A 13,746-nucleotide genomic window follows, 5' to 3' on the forward strand; every position below is an offset into this window, starting at 1 on the left:
TCCCCCCCCCCTTCCCACCTTCACAGTTTTGTTGTTTCGCATCATTTGCTTCAACAACAACAAAATAATATGAATAGGTGAAATGAATGAAGGAAATTTGAAAAGAGAGGCATTTTTGGTAGAAAATGAAAATTGCACATTCTTTTTAGAGGAAGCAACCTGAGAGCATATTTTGGATTTATATGGATATATTAAGTATACAAACTCAAAATTTCCACTTAGAATAAGTAGGAATCTTTCCATCTCCTAATCTAAGTCCCATCAATGACTAACTTATTCTACAACTGTTATCCTATTTTATTTGACTGCCTAATTCCATTTCATCAACACTTGTGCTAGATAAATGAATTTGTAGAATCTAAAAAGAAAATAAAATTGAAAGCATAAAATCAAGTTGAAGACTTAAAACGAATAAAACTCAAAACGAATACGCTTCAAGATTCATCAAAAGAGAAAACCCTAATTCACGGTTCAAAACAATAAACCCCAAGTTAGAAATCCAAAAAGAAATCATCGATGAAGTTGTTATGATTGTGGACGGGGAAAGAGGAAGGGAGAAGGCAGGGACGAACCCAGAGGGGTGGTTGGGTTGGCACGTGCCACCATATTGTTCCTTCGTGGTAAGGTAAAAAAAAATATGTTTGTAAAAGGTGCAACCCTTTTGTTTTAGAAGGTGCAACCATTTTATATGGTGTCACCGTACCAAAAGTTCTTGTGAAGCAACGTCCTTTAGTGCAAGGAGGTGCAAGTGAAGAACAAGAGGAAAACAAAGGTGGCGTATTCTGGTGGACCAGGGTCGGTCCTAAGATTTTTGATGCCCTATGCGAAAATAATAATAAAATGTCTCTAAGCCTATTTTTTTTTTAAGCAAATTGAGCAACAAAACATGCGATTTTTTAAAGAGTTTAGAACCTATTTAAGCTAAGGGTCTCATCCCCATGTTGATTTTTACTAATTATAATTAAAAAAAATACAATGGTGGGGGGGGGGGGGACATAAAAACCAAAACCCCGAATACAAAATATAGAATTATAAAAGGATAAATCCCGGATTAAGATCGTGCTTCCTTCTTTTCCAGTTTTCCTTTTTTTAAATTGAAATTAGCAAAATAGAAACTTTATTTCAATATATGGGACTTAAAAGATAAGGAAAAAACTATAATTAGTTTTTAACTAAAATAGTAAATTACATCCAAATTATTGTCATAGTAAGCAAAAAGTAAAACTCAAAAGTTACAGATCTAACGACTAAAGGCTAAGGGCCTATATGTTAGTAGCTTAATAAGCTTAAAGGAACTAACAGCTTATTCGCTCAACTATATATGACTGTTTCGTAGTGGCTTAATGATATAAAAAGTGACTTATCCAGTAAGCTTTTAGGGGATCCTTATATAGAAAGTCAAGTTTTCTTTTCCAAACATGTATCTTCCAACTAAAAGAACGTTCCTTATATCTGCGAAAAATCTCTCCAAAACAAAAAAAAAATCCAACTTATACGAACAGGTAATTCATACAGACAACTTTATTCATCAGAACTTAATAAAAAAACCAATCAAATGGCCCCTAAATCTAATGTGATAATGCCAAACCTCAAAGTAAACAAAAAACAAAAGAACAATAATAAATTGTAAAATTCATAATCTATGTAATTGTGCATTGCAAGGAATAAGTGCCCAACAATTAAGACAATATCACAATATGTTGTTAATGTTGTGTAGTGTGCTTCAGCTATGTTGATACAGTGATGTGCTCATTTGCATTGAAAATTTCAATTCTCAAATATTTCAATATGCAAGAGGAAGACTCATTATCAAAATTACAAAAGCCCCTTAGCCTTAGCCTAGTAGGTCAATAACCCACATGACCGCATGACCCAACTTTATAATAATCAGTTAGAAATCTAGATTTTTTTTGCAAAAGAATTTAAAGATTCATAAATCATAATATGATTCACACAACAACTCGGTAAGTTCAATCAACAGTATAAATCAATCATTCGAGATTTCCATCTTTGATTTCTTCAATCTAATTTCATGACCATTAATCGGCTGGAAAATAAACTTCATGCCTTGAAAATCGATAAAGCCAAAACTTTGAAAAACAATAGAAATTAGATTGAGTTGTTGGAATGATAACGTTAACCGGCTCACGACGGCATTCAGTATTCATCACTATTAGGCTTTGGGCCTGTTTTTATAGTTAAAGCTCAGTTGTCCAATTCCCAAATTATTAAACACAAAACTAGTAATAGATGACAATTTGATGCTCCTCTAAGCTTTGATGCCCTGTACGGCCGCACGGAATGTACGTAGCCAGGGTCGACCCTATAGTGGACCCGTACCTCACCTAAAGAAAGGCAAAGGGAATAGGGTTCTTCGTCGTCATTGGTGATGACGGACGGGAAATAGGCACGGGAAGGAAAAGGGGTTTGTATGAGGAAATGGGCACGGGAAGGGGAAAAAATTGGGTATTTTTATTAAAAATTGTTTAAAATCTACATTAAAACTTTCACATCAATTGACACATATCGATTTGATGCTTATTTGTAATGTTTTGTCGTCATCTATCAACAACACGTAGGATTTGAATTTGACAATAGATAGTTTTGACCCAATTCTAGAAAACTTTGTAATATTAGTTATTTTTTTATAAGTTGTTACCTAAAAAAAATTGATTACTTTTTCATGCAATTTATTCGACAGTTAAATAATTATCAATATTTTACATAATTATATTTAGAGCTAAATGCATGAAATAACAAGATATTTCATAAAAAAATTTATCATAGCATTCTACTTTTGTTTTTCTTTATTACTGCAATATACTTACAAATTATTTTTTATTAAGATATAGTACTTTAAAAAATGTATCTATTATAGTAATGGATAACTTGTTACCTTTTAAAGCGGTTAACTCCTGTACCTTTTTGCTTGTTTAACTTTAATGAGATGATATGGATGACGTATCATTTTGATTACTTAACTAAAATAAAAACATATTTTGAATTATTATTAGTGATTTTATTTTTCATTGCTATGATTTACAAAACATTTAACTTTTTTGATTTTTTCTTGTTAAATTGCATGAAATTAAATATTCTATAATAAAAAATTGCGATTTTATGAAAGTAAAATGTGAAAAATCATCAAAATTGGTTGCCCAAAAGTATTCATTTACATCGGTTGCCTGAAATTGCTTCTTTCCCCAATTGAACACGAAAAATTAAAATGAGAAACAAGTCACCAACAGAATATAAAATTTGTAAGAAACAAAAATAATTGTACAAACCTACAATCATCGACTTCAATTGAATGAATATTATTTAACAAGATTAGTGTCTTGTAAAAATCTTTTGTCCCGGTGCAAGAATAGCCATTGGATCGTATCTCGATTTCATCTCAACAAACCACAACCATCGATCCCCAAAGTGTTGCTTCCATCCGTCCTCAGTATTGTAATGTGGAAGGTACAACTTAAAATCGAATCCATTTCTAACACAAGTTTGGACGATCTCGTGATTTTGTAAGACAAGATCGTTGACGGTTGGAGACTTTTGATACGGGTTTGTGAAGCGAAGCAATGCGACGATATAAAAGATATCTCCTTCGGGTAAGACTACTGATGTACGTTCGTCCCACCTAATGGAATATAAAACGAAATATTATCTAAAGACGATACCCCTTTGATCTTTAAAATTGTGGTGGTCCTAAACAAAGAAAGGACCACAATGAGATGTACTCAATGATGAGGCAAGATAGAGTCCATATCACGAAATAATTTATCAAATGTTTTTATAATTTCTACAGACAACGACAATTTAGTCAGTAAAAAAAATGAAATCGAACCATATGGTGTCACTAGGTGGGCCCAACCGGTTTGCGTTGTCGTTTCTGATTCGCCAGAGACTGTCCCGAAAGCTACATCACTTTGGGAATCTCGTTTTCTATCAAAACATGAAACCACTCTCACTCCATCTGTAATTACCATCTTACCCTCAGTCATCCAAACCCCCCATTTTATTTTTTAATAATTAATATTTTCTTTGAATACCTTTTTTACTTAATTATATACAAATAAAATGACTATTATCAAAAGGTCATTGATCCAGAAGTATTCAATTTATAGATAAAATTCAATTTTAACTTTGAAAATAAATACTGTTTACTTTAAAATTATTTGAATGGATGTGAATGGTTGGACGGCAATATTTTGGAGGACTTTATTTATAAAAAAAGAAAAAAGAAAAAATAAATAAAATCAGGCGTGAACAAGTACATACACACATGACCTCATTTTTTCTTGAAGATCTTAACCACCACCCCATCTAAGCAAAATAGTCAACATATACCATATCATATTCATATCCCAACACCCCTATCCCCTACCCCCTACCTCCATGTCTATTTTCACCATGGTGGCAATCCGATTGCCACGTAGGATTGGTGTAGCCCATCCTCCACGTGACTATGATCACTGCACGCGTGGCTTCATTTATATTCATGGCAACTTAACAAGATCATGGGTCCAATCCAATTACACCATCAAAATTGAAGCCTAAAAGGACCTCAGAATCCCACCTTTATTTTCCAAAAATAATGATCAAGAGAATTTGTATTTGTACTTACTTGTTTCGAAGAATCGGGTAGACGAGCATAGGGCCACCGATGCCGTCTTTCAAAATCTTATTGAACACACAACGATTGAATTCTGCAATCGACGTTTTGGAGACGAAGAGATTAAGCCACGGGTGTGGAGCATCCCATATGCCGTTGGCTTTCGCGTGTTTTTCCGCTTCCTTTACACGTAGTAGGAAATCCATGTAGGGGAGGTCCACCTGGAACAATGTGTCGTCCACAAATCTCAACGGTCCAAGCAGCTTGTGTACCGTCTATGGTTCGAAATAGAAAGCAATTGTCCGTTAAAAAAAAGAGATAGATTATTATTATTATTATTATTATTATGGAGGAAAGTAAAGTCAAAAAAGTAATTTAAAAGTAGCTGAGGGTGCGACAAAAACAAAAAAAGAAAACAAGAAATAAATTGATGGATGGGTTAGGGTTATTGAGCAAGTAGTGGGGGACCAAGAACGTCAGCCAAAATCTCAATGACCAGCAAAACGACAGCGCACTGGAAAGGCTTACGGTGAACATTAATGTTTTGGGCCAACACAATATGCTCTCACCAGTGCGGAAAGTACGGGTGTCAATCTCGTAAATATGACCAAATTCTGTGGTCGTTTTTGCTTCTTTGTGTCAGAGAATCCAATGGAAGATACTGTAGTTGCCTTATTGTCAGTTTCAAAAAGCTTTTCCTAATAACAACCGTTCGCTGCTGGGGCCAATACGGTAATATCACTCCCCCCTCCTAATCTCATTCTCAATTCAACCCTCTGCCTCCGTCCCTACTAGTCAAAACTTCCCAAATTGACCTCCAACAAGCTAAGTCAACATAGTCAACTCCATTATTATAATCCCATTTTCTTTCTATTAAAGTTGCATCTAATAAAACAAAGGACCAAAACAATTTTTTAATTTTAAATATGTTTTATTTTACCAAAACATTTTGGGTCAAAATACGTTATCGGTGAAAACCAATAGTTCTGAATGGAAGAACGATCATTTTGGAAAGAAAAAAAAAAGGAAAAAAAAAGTCAAAACATTTATTACCAAGATTATACCCAAAATAATAAAAATAAAAATAAAAATAAAAAATAAAAAAGTGACATTGGAATGAAGAAAAGTGGACTTGGTCAAGCTTTTGATATTAGAAAAGCAGGAGCACTATAAAAAAAGATGAGGTGCGATGCATAGGATCAAGAAAAAGCAAAGAAGCGGGAAAAGACAGAGGCTCACTGTATCGACTGTTGCAGAGCAGTTTCCCTTGCTGTAATGTAAAGCGACTTCTAGGCAATACAACACAGGGTTAGCGGACCGGATGAAGATACTCGGGTCGAATAGTTGGTCCGGGTCAAGCAGCACCGATGGCCACCCGTTTACCGGGTCGTCGCTGTTCACAAACACGAATCCTTCCACGTAATCAAAAGAATCGCCTTCGGGTCGGGTTATGAGCGACTCGGCGTCCCGAGTGAACTCGTCGAACTCAGAGTATACTACCCTTATCCATCTCACCTAATCGCGTTTTTCGTAAACGGGTAAGATTTCAGCAAAAACGTGCGTACAAATTCTGATGCACAAGTTACAATAATTAGTTTCAAGGATTGTAGGAAATACCAACCATATCCGGGGCGGCTTGAACCAGGACCCGGGCCCGAGTTATGATACCGAATTGTCCAAGACCGCCGAGAACGGAGAAGAAAAGTTCTGAATTTTGGGCGTCGGAACAGATCACCGTGTCTCCGTCGCCGGTAACGACTTCCAATTCCGTTACATTTGATGTTTGCGGGCCGTAACGGAAAGTCTGGCCGCTAACACCGGCGTTAGACAACGTTCCACCGACGGTTAACCCTAGGTAATCCGTCCACGACCGAGGCGATAAACCAAATTTCGAAACGCACCGTTTCAACACGTCTTCCCATAATGCCCCACCGCCAACGTCGACGGCGTAACCGTCTTCACAACGGACGAGGTCAATTACAGAATCGGACGATTTCTTCATGTCGATGACGAGTCCTCTGTTGGCCATCGCCTGACCGTTAATTGAGTGACCATTTCCCCTCGCAGCCACCGTCAGGTTCGCCGACTGTGACGCAAATCTGATTACACTTGCGATGTCGTGACTACCAGAAGGTCTGATGACGGCAAAAGGCGTGGAAGCATGCAAACCGCCAAAGTCTTTTCCGGCGTAGCCGGTAGTCCTGTAATCAATACTGCCTTCGAGGTCCATGGCTTGGCATAAAGTAGTTGCGACCTCACCGTCGTCTTGTTGAAGCATGGGTTCAGAATCGTTCTCGTGAACGAAATGCTCTAAATAAGCTATCATCTTTACCGGAAAGATTGTGTGTGTGTGTGTCTCTCTCTCTCTTTCTCTCAGTAAAACACACAGTAAGGTGTTTCTCTCTCTAAAAGGTTGGGGTTGGGAAAGGGTTGGCTTTGCTGCTACAGAATCTAAAGTAATCTTTTTTGTTTCTCTCACTTACACTATCTCGGGTGGAGTTCTCGGGCTTAAATAGCGGCGGATTTGGATTTTTAACACACCAAAATATTAGTATTAAACCCGATATTAAAGAAAACACATATTCTTTATTAATTACTATTATTGTTTTTTCTTAAAATATAATATAGTATAATATATATTTTAAAATATTGGTTATATTTCATCAAATTGTATTAAATTTTGAATAATCATCTAAAAATATATCGATCTAATTTACGTATCGAAATCTTGATTTTCAATAAAGAATATATTTTCTTACATTATAAATTAATAATAACGATTATACTACCAATAGCTAGTTACTACATAGATAATTGTCTCACGCAAATCTATCATCATTGAATTAATAATTTTTTTGGATAAGAAAATAATAATGTAACTTGCAAACTAGACACTTGATTATAAAATTGTCATGGAGGGATTGCTTAGTATATGTGTATTCAGTATCTTTTTTTTATTAATTGATGATAAAAGATATGTCTGAGATGTTATCAACACCTTGGTTAAGTGATTCATGACCGTTGATGAGTTTTGTCCCACCATTTTGGATGGTATTAGCTCATAGTTTTATAATGCATCACATTAGTTGTGGGGTTACTCAACATCCTCATTGTTTATTGGTAATACAAGATACATTTGAGATGCAAACACCCCCATTTCACAATAGGTATCTAGTTAAAAACTTGAGAAAACCAAACATGACTTAAAATAGTGAAACCTTATCTCTAATCTTGCAGTGGAAGTCTCTATTGAAGTTCCTGCATCGTCAAAATACAATTTTGTTAACTTGGAATATCGCACGTTACTTTTCGTTGGATGTAATGACTCATGAAAGATATATATTAATAATTGAATGATTGTTATGTCATAGTCATTTGACATACATGCTTATTTTTTTAGTTTATGCTCATCGAGTTCGTAATCTTTATAGAAGATCGTAGAACAATTGATATGATATCAAATATCAAGTAACAAACATAGCATTTCAAGATAAGCATAATATCATCAGTTTAATTCATGATGAAATAAACTTCATGAAAATCTCAACGACATGTACTATGTGGGCCTAACGTCAATCATACCATTGTTCATACTATTAATCGCCAAATATAGGAATATTCCTCACGATACATGTAGACTTCATACATCATTGTGGTTTTCCATCATCAATACCAATGTTCACGCATACGGCCCACAACTCATCGGGAGACAATACTATCACCCGGGGCTTAATTTTGGCTTGAAGGAGTCTCACCAAATACCCATGAGCTTCTGGACTGAGTGGTCATCCCTTACCCAACCAGAAATCAAATTGGTAAGAAGGTTTTCAAAAAGGCTACAAGGTACTAATAATGATGATGCATGTGCTTGTACAAGATAGAAACATTAAGCAACGTGTTATCAGTGCCCTCATGGCCGAGGCATTTATTGAAGGAAAGAGATGGCGGGTCGGTCAATCAACTAAGTAGGGCCTGAGGCTCTTTGTGAATTCGTAAATCTGAAGAGCATGTCACAACAAAAGGATGGTCCCCTATGCATATCATTCTTTTTGGAAGGGAAAAAAAAGTACCCCTCCCAGCCGGGGGGCAGATCGAATCGGAGTTTCCTTTAGACAAGAAGGCGTTGATTGAAAGGGTACTTCATGACAGACCAAAAGGCTGGGCAATCGAGAGGGGAAGAAAAATGGAGAGAGAAAGAGCAAATGGATTATATCCTCTGTATCGAACACTCACTCTTATCTACCGGTAGAAAGATCTTCATTAAATACCAGACATTTCCTTGTTAACTAATTTCGCAATGTTTCGGTTATTTGTGCCGTAGAGAAAAAAAACAATTGTTAATATCACGAACGAAGATATGAGTCGATTCCATAAAATAGAGCCGTAATGATTAATTTAAGGGGATAAATTCTTCATCACTTTTAATAAAACCGTACATCTTATAAACTATTTTTTATTTTGTATTATGATATTATTTAGGTGTAACCACTGCGAAAATTTATTGAATCTAGCTTTGTTTCTAATCTCTTGTTGAGATCTACTATTCATTCGACCAACAAGCTCTTTAACACTTGGACCAAATCTTAGGTTGGTCACATACAATTTTTTTTCTTTAATCTCATATCAACTATACATATCGATGTGTGTATATATAGAGAGATATGCAATATTATATACAAATCGTCTATATCTTACAAACTATATGAACCGATCTTTTACCAAGTTTTTTCTAATTTTATATTTACTCAACAAGGGTATTTCCCGTCTCACATGATTTATACGGTTGCAATATAAAAAATATCCAATCCCATTCTTATCTCTTTTCGGTTTCCTAAATAAACTAATTGAACATCTTTGATTAATGCTGATCACGTCCATTAATCTCACGAATTGTTTGATTTTGTAATCCAATTTTAAGGTTTGAATAGATAACATAACCAAAATATCCATGGATCATCATGATATTCCAAAGTGTGTTTCTTTTGAATCTTCAAAAGTTTGGAACAATTTGTGTGATCTCAACGTAAATGGAGATGTTAGATTGAAGCAACGATGTGGTTATCAAATAAGGAACAATGCTGATTCAAGGTTCTTAGAAGATTTTTCCAATCCGATGATTGTTTTTCATACTGATGAAGATTATTTATTGAATGAATGTAATGAAATAAACATAGTTGATAATGATCTTGATACCAAAGCAGATGTCGATGCTGAAGATGATACATTGAATCAAATTTTAAAATAAAATAATGTAGATTCCTAACCAGATTTTGAATGCGATTTTGAAGGGTTAGATGAGTTTGAGGATGTTATAGATGAAGACTATTTATTTTAATCAATTTCTTCTTGATTGTAATCTTTGTATAGGTTTATTATATATGTATGATACTAAATTACTGGAGGTTCTAATTTTCTATAAGATAAGGTAACGTAGAGGTATGGACTTGTACATGTTGCACAAGTGAACTATTAGCCTTCAATATATATTGTTTTCACTAGTGCACTAAATCATATGACTAGAGACTGTTTCACCGGTGAAACATCATGTTTCACTAATAACTCTTAGCATTCAATACTTACTGTATAAACCTGTGAAATATTAGCCTTCAATACATATTGTATACCATCATACTAATGTTTCACTAATGAAACGTTAGTTTCGCTGACATACCGTTTCATCATTGCATTTGAAACCTGCTTTAGTACTTACAATATTTATAAATATTTATTTTTTCCCCATTACTCGTATTCATCACATTATATCAATTACCATTTACTCTAGACCTTTTTCCATGATTATAAACCCCTTCATCTCCAAATAACATTTTCTACTAACCATCATTTTTCCAATGATTTATGTACATTGAACTATTTTGTTAACAATAACATTCCAAATTGTGGTATAGTGTTGTGTGGTTTGTACAACCTTAAAACTTAATGCAGAAATAGACATTGGCACAAGTATACACCATAATCTACTGTCATGTTGTAAAAGTAATAATTGTACACATACCAAATATCGTTCCCACAGAGATGGATTGTAAAGTCTTTCAAAAAGTTCAGTCTTTGAAAATTGATTTCAGATGGCGAATTCCAAGAAATCTTTTGATTGGTTGGTTAATTATCAACTACGGAAAATCAGTCGTAAAAAGAAGCAAAGTGTGTAACGGTTTGCTAAGATTGAAACAAATGATCCATTAGAAAAATATTATAGCATTTTCTAGACAGTTCAATGTTACTATCAATTAGTACAATTGTCATGTCACAGATATCCGTCTATTGGGCCAGACGACCTCCCAAGAGTACACACATGTTAGGGGGTACTATTTATACAACATCATTCAGCAACGTCGAAGATAGAAACTAAAGATTAGTGACTAGCGCATTCGTGATCTAAAGCAGCATTCAGTGATTACAAGCTCGTCTACATATGTGTGAAAACTGCACAAGTTTCAGCGAATACTGAAGAGACCTCCAGTATCATCCCAGCATTTAGCGATCAAATGAAGATTACCATGCACGATTGTTTTTGTCTTGTCCTCCCACACACTAAGGACAAACTCATGCCTTTTCTAGAGTATAGTACAGTACAGAGCCAGTCAGTTGACTCTATCGTGCTTACCTACTTTATGAAAAGAAGACTACTCATGAACAACAATAGGACTGTTCATTGTAGCAAAGGACAAGCTTTCCTCCAAAATCTTGACACGTGTTCTATACCTTATGAATTACATTTAATGCAATAGGTATAAATAGTTGAGTGCCTTTCACTCGGTTATATCTTCGACCACTCTTCTTCTCTAAGAAACTTTACCCAAAAAGTTACTTCTCTCACTACTCTCTCTCTAAAGAGAAAGAACCACTTTGAACAAGTGAAGAACACTTTTCTAAGTCTTTAATTCTTGCAGCAAATCTTTTCTCTTTGCTAAGTCTAATAGTGTGTATCCTTAGATTGTTTAGATATGTTTCTTTACCTTATTTTTTCTGCAAACAATCTGTAAAATTTGTATTGATGTTTCTTTATCAATATATAATTTTTGAAAGTTTCTGTTTTTGTATTCATCTCCCCCTTTATACAAACTGATCCTACAACTCTTGTAGATCTAGATGGGACCAACAAGTGGTATCAGAGCAGCGTTTGCTTCTTGTATTGTTTTGTTGTTTTATTGGCATTTTATTATCTTTTCTTCTCCAAATAATTTATTCCTTTACAAATGGCTTTACAAAACACTAGCACTCACTTTCACGACAATGACTCTCTTGTCAACCCCCCTCCCGGTTTCATTAGAGAAAACTTTAGTCTCTGGAAGAATCGGATGTCTTTATTCTTGGAAGGTATGGATTATGAGATTCCATACTATATGAAAAATGGACCTTATGTTCCATATGCTATATCTCCAGCAGTTCCTGCAACTGCTATGATTGAATCCAAAGCTCCCTCATCAATGGAGGGATGAAGACAAGAAGAAGATGGTTTTAGACACTCGTGCAAGGTCTAGAATAGCCATGTCTCTTCCTGACGAGGTATATCACTCAGTGATGAAGCTCAAAACCTCGAAATCCATATGAGATACTCTATGTGTTCAATATGAAGGTACTTCTGAAGTACAAGAATCGGGGAAGATTAATCTAGTATGACAATATGAAAGCTTTCTCTGTGGAAAGAATGAATCATTGTCTGAAGTACATCAACGTTTTAATTGTATTCCTATTGATATGAGAACAGTTGGAAGAGAATATTCCAACTCCGAGACTCTGACAAAGTTTCTTGACTGCTTGCCAGAATCATGGGATCAACATATCATGTGTCTTAAGATGTCCAAGAACATGTCCTCCCTTTCTCTAAGTTCTCTTTATGGAATACTACTCAATCATGAGCAGTCCCGTCAAATGAAGAAGAATCTTGTCAAAGACTCTAGGGAAATGAAAAGCTCTCAGTTAGCTTTGATTTCTGAAAGTTCTTCAACTGACCTTTCTATCCCTTCTATTTCTTCTGTTTCTTTAACTTAGTTAGACCCTACTAACTTTGAGGGCTAGTCAGATCCTGATCTTTCAAAATTTGATGTGTCATTGGCCCTTTTAACTAAATCCTTTAGAAGGTTTTTAAAAAGAGTAATTTCCACAGGTCTCCTTCACTGACCATTTCTAAAAAGCCAAAGTCAAATCCTATTGACAAGGCTTCAGCTATCTGCTCAACTTTCCATGCAAAGGTCACTTTGCAAGTGAATGCAGGTCTAAGAAGAATGTGATGCCATCTTCCAAACCCCCATATCTTTCAGGTCCAGTGATAACAAATATCTAAAGCTGAAGGAGAAATATAAGAAGATGAAGAGTTCTCAGCGTAAAGGCAACGATCTTGTGGTTGAAGAACATGACTGGGCTGTTTCTTCTGAAGAATCATCCTTTGACGAGGAAGATATGACCTATCTTTGTTTAATGGCCAAAGATGTCAAAGATAAAACATCATAGACATCATCCTCCAGTGATCCTTCGTCATATGCTTCTACTCAGATATCTTCCCTGAATGAACCCTCTTCTTCAACGTCTAATAGCCTATCTGTACTAGATACACCGACGGTGACCTTTACAATGCTATGAATGACAAATCCAAAACTGGAAAGCTTAATCTTAATCTTCAAGAATAATTAGAGAGATGCCATTCTAAGGTCAAAAAGCTGACTAAGATTGAAGAAAGTCTTAAGGATCAGGTCATTGTAAACCAAACCATAAGCATCGAATGTGAGTAGGTTATTACTGAGCGTAAGCAAGCTATTGATGAACTCAAGGTTGAGAAGGCTACCACTGAAGGGTGATGCAAAGCCTCCATTAAGGCCTCTAAGATCATCAACACTCAGATCCCTGCCAAAATAAAGAGTAGTCTAGGCTTCTCCTATGATCAAGAAGAATGTGTCACTGACAGTTCCATGATTAAGTTTGGCACCTTTTTCTTTTCCATTCCTGACACCTCTTCTTCTTAGTACTCTTCCACTGAAACTCATCTTGAGGGAACTCCTTCGAGTTCTAGATGCAAAGACAAAGGTAAACCCATTATCATCGCTTCTCTTCCCAAGAAGGCCAACAAGTCTAATAGATACAAATCTAAACCTTCAAATTGTAAACCTTCTTCTTCAGGG

General features: G+C 35.4%; 1 protein-coding gene across 1 annotated transcript; it reads right to left on the reverse strand.

Annotated features, from left to right (window-relative positions):
• Positions 1–3,135: 3,135 nt before the first annotated feature.
• Positions 3,136–7,073, reverse strand: LOC112500839 (cytokinin dehydrogenase 7). The gene is made up of 4 exons (XM_025104434.1): positions 6,234–7,073; positions 5,852–6,127; positions 4,625–4,887; positions 3,136–3,637 (listed from the first exon to the last, which is right to left on the reverse strand). Exons 1-4 carry the CDS (start codon positions 6,936–6,938, stop codon positions 3,331–3,333), a joined length of 1,551 nt encoding a protein of 516 aa, XP_024960202.1. The 5' UTR covers positions 6,939–7,073; the 3' UTR covers positions 3,136–3,330.
• Between the last annotated feature and the right edge of the window lie 6,673 nt (positions 7,074–13,746).

The sequence above is a fragment of the Cynara cardunculus genome (assembly GCF_001531365.2).
Source record: "Cynara cardunculus var. scolymus isolate 2C chromosome LG 17, CcrdV1, whole genome shotgun sequence".
NCBI classification, from domain to species: domain Eukaryota; kingdom Viridiplantae; phylum Streptophyta; class Magnoliopsida; order Asterales; family Asteraceae; genus Cynara; species Cynara cardunculus.

Excerpts from the sequence above, each read along its gene's own strand:
- LOC112500839 (XM_025104434.1), bottom strand. The coding sequence starts at position 6,938 with ATGATAGCTTATTTAGAGCATTTCGTTCACGAGAACGATTCTGAACCC. Across the intron at positions 6,128-6,233 it reads TTCAAGCCGCCCCGGATATG|GTGAGATGGATAAGGGTAGT; the intron begins GTTGGTATTTCC and ends AAACGCGATTAG. Across the intron at positions 3,638-4,624 it reads TACCCGATTCTTCGAAACAA|GTGGGACGAACGTACATCAG; the intron begins GTAAGTACAAAT and ends ATATTCCATTAG.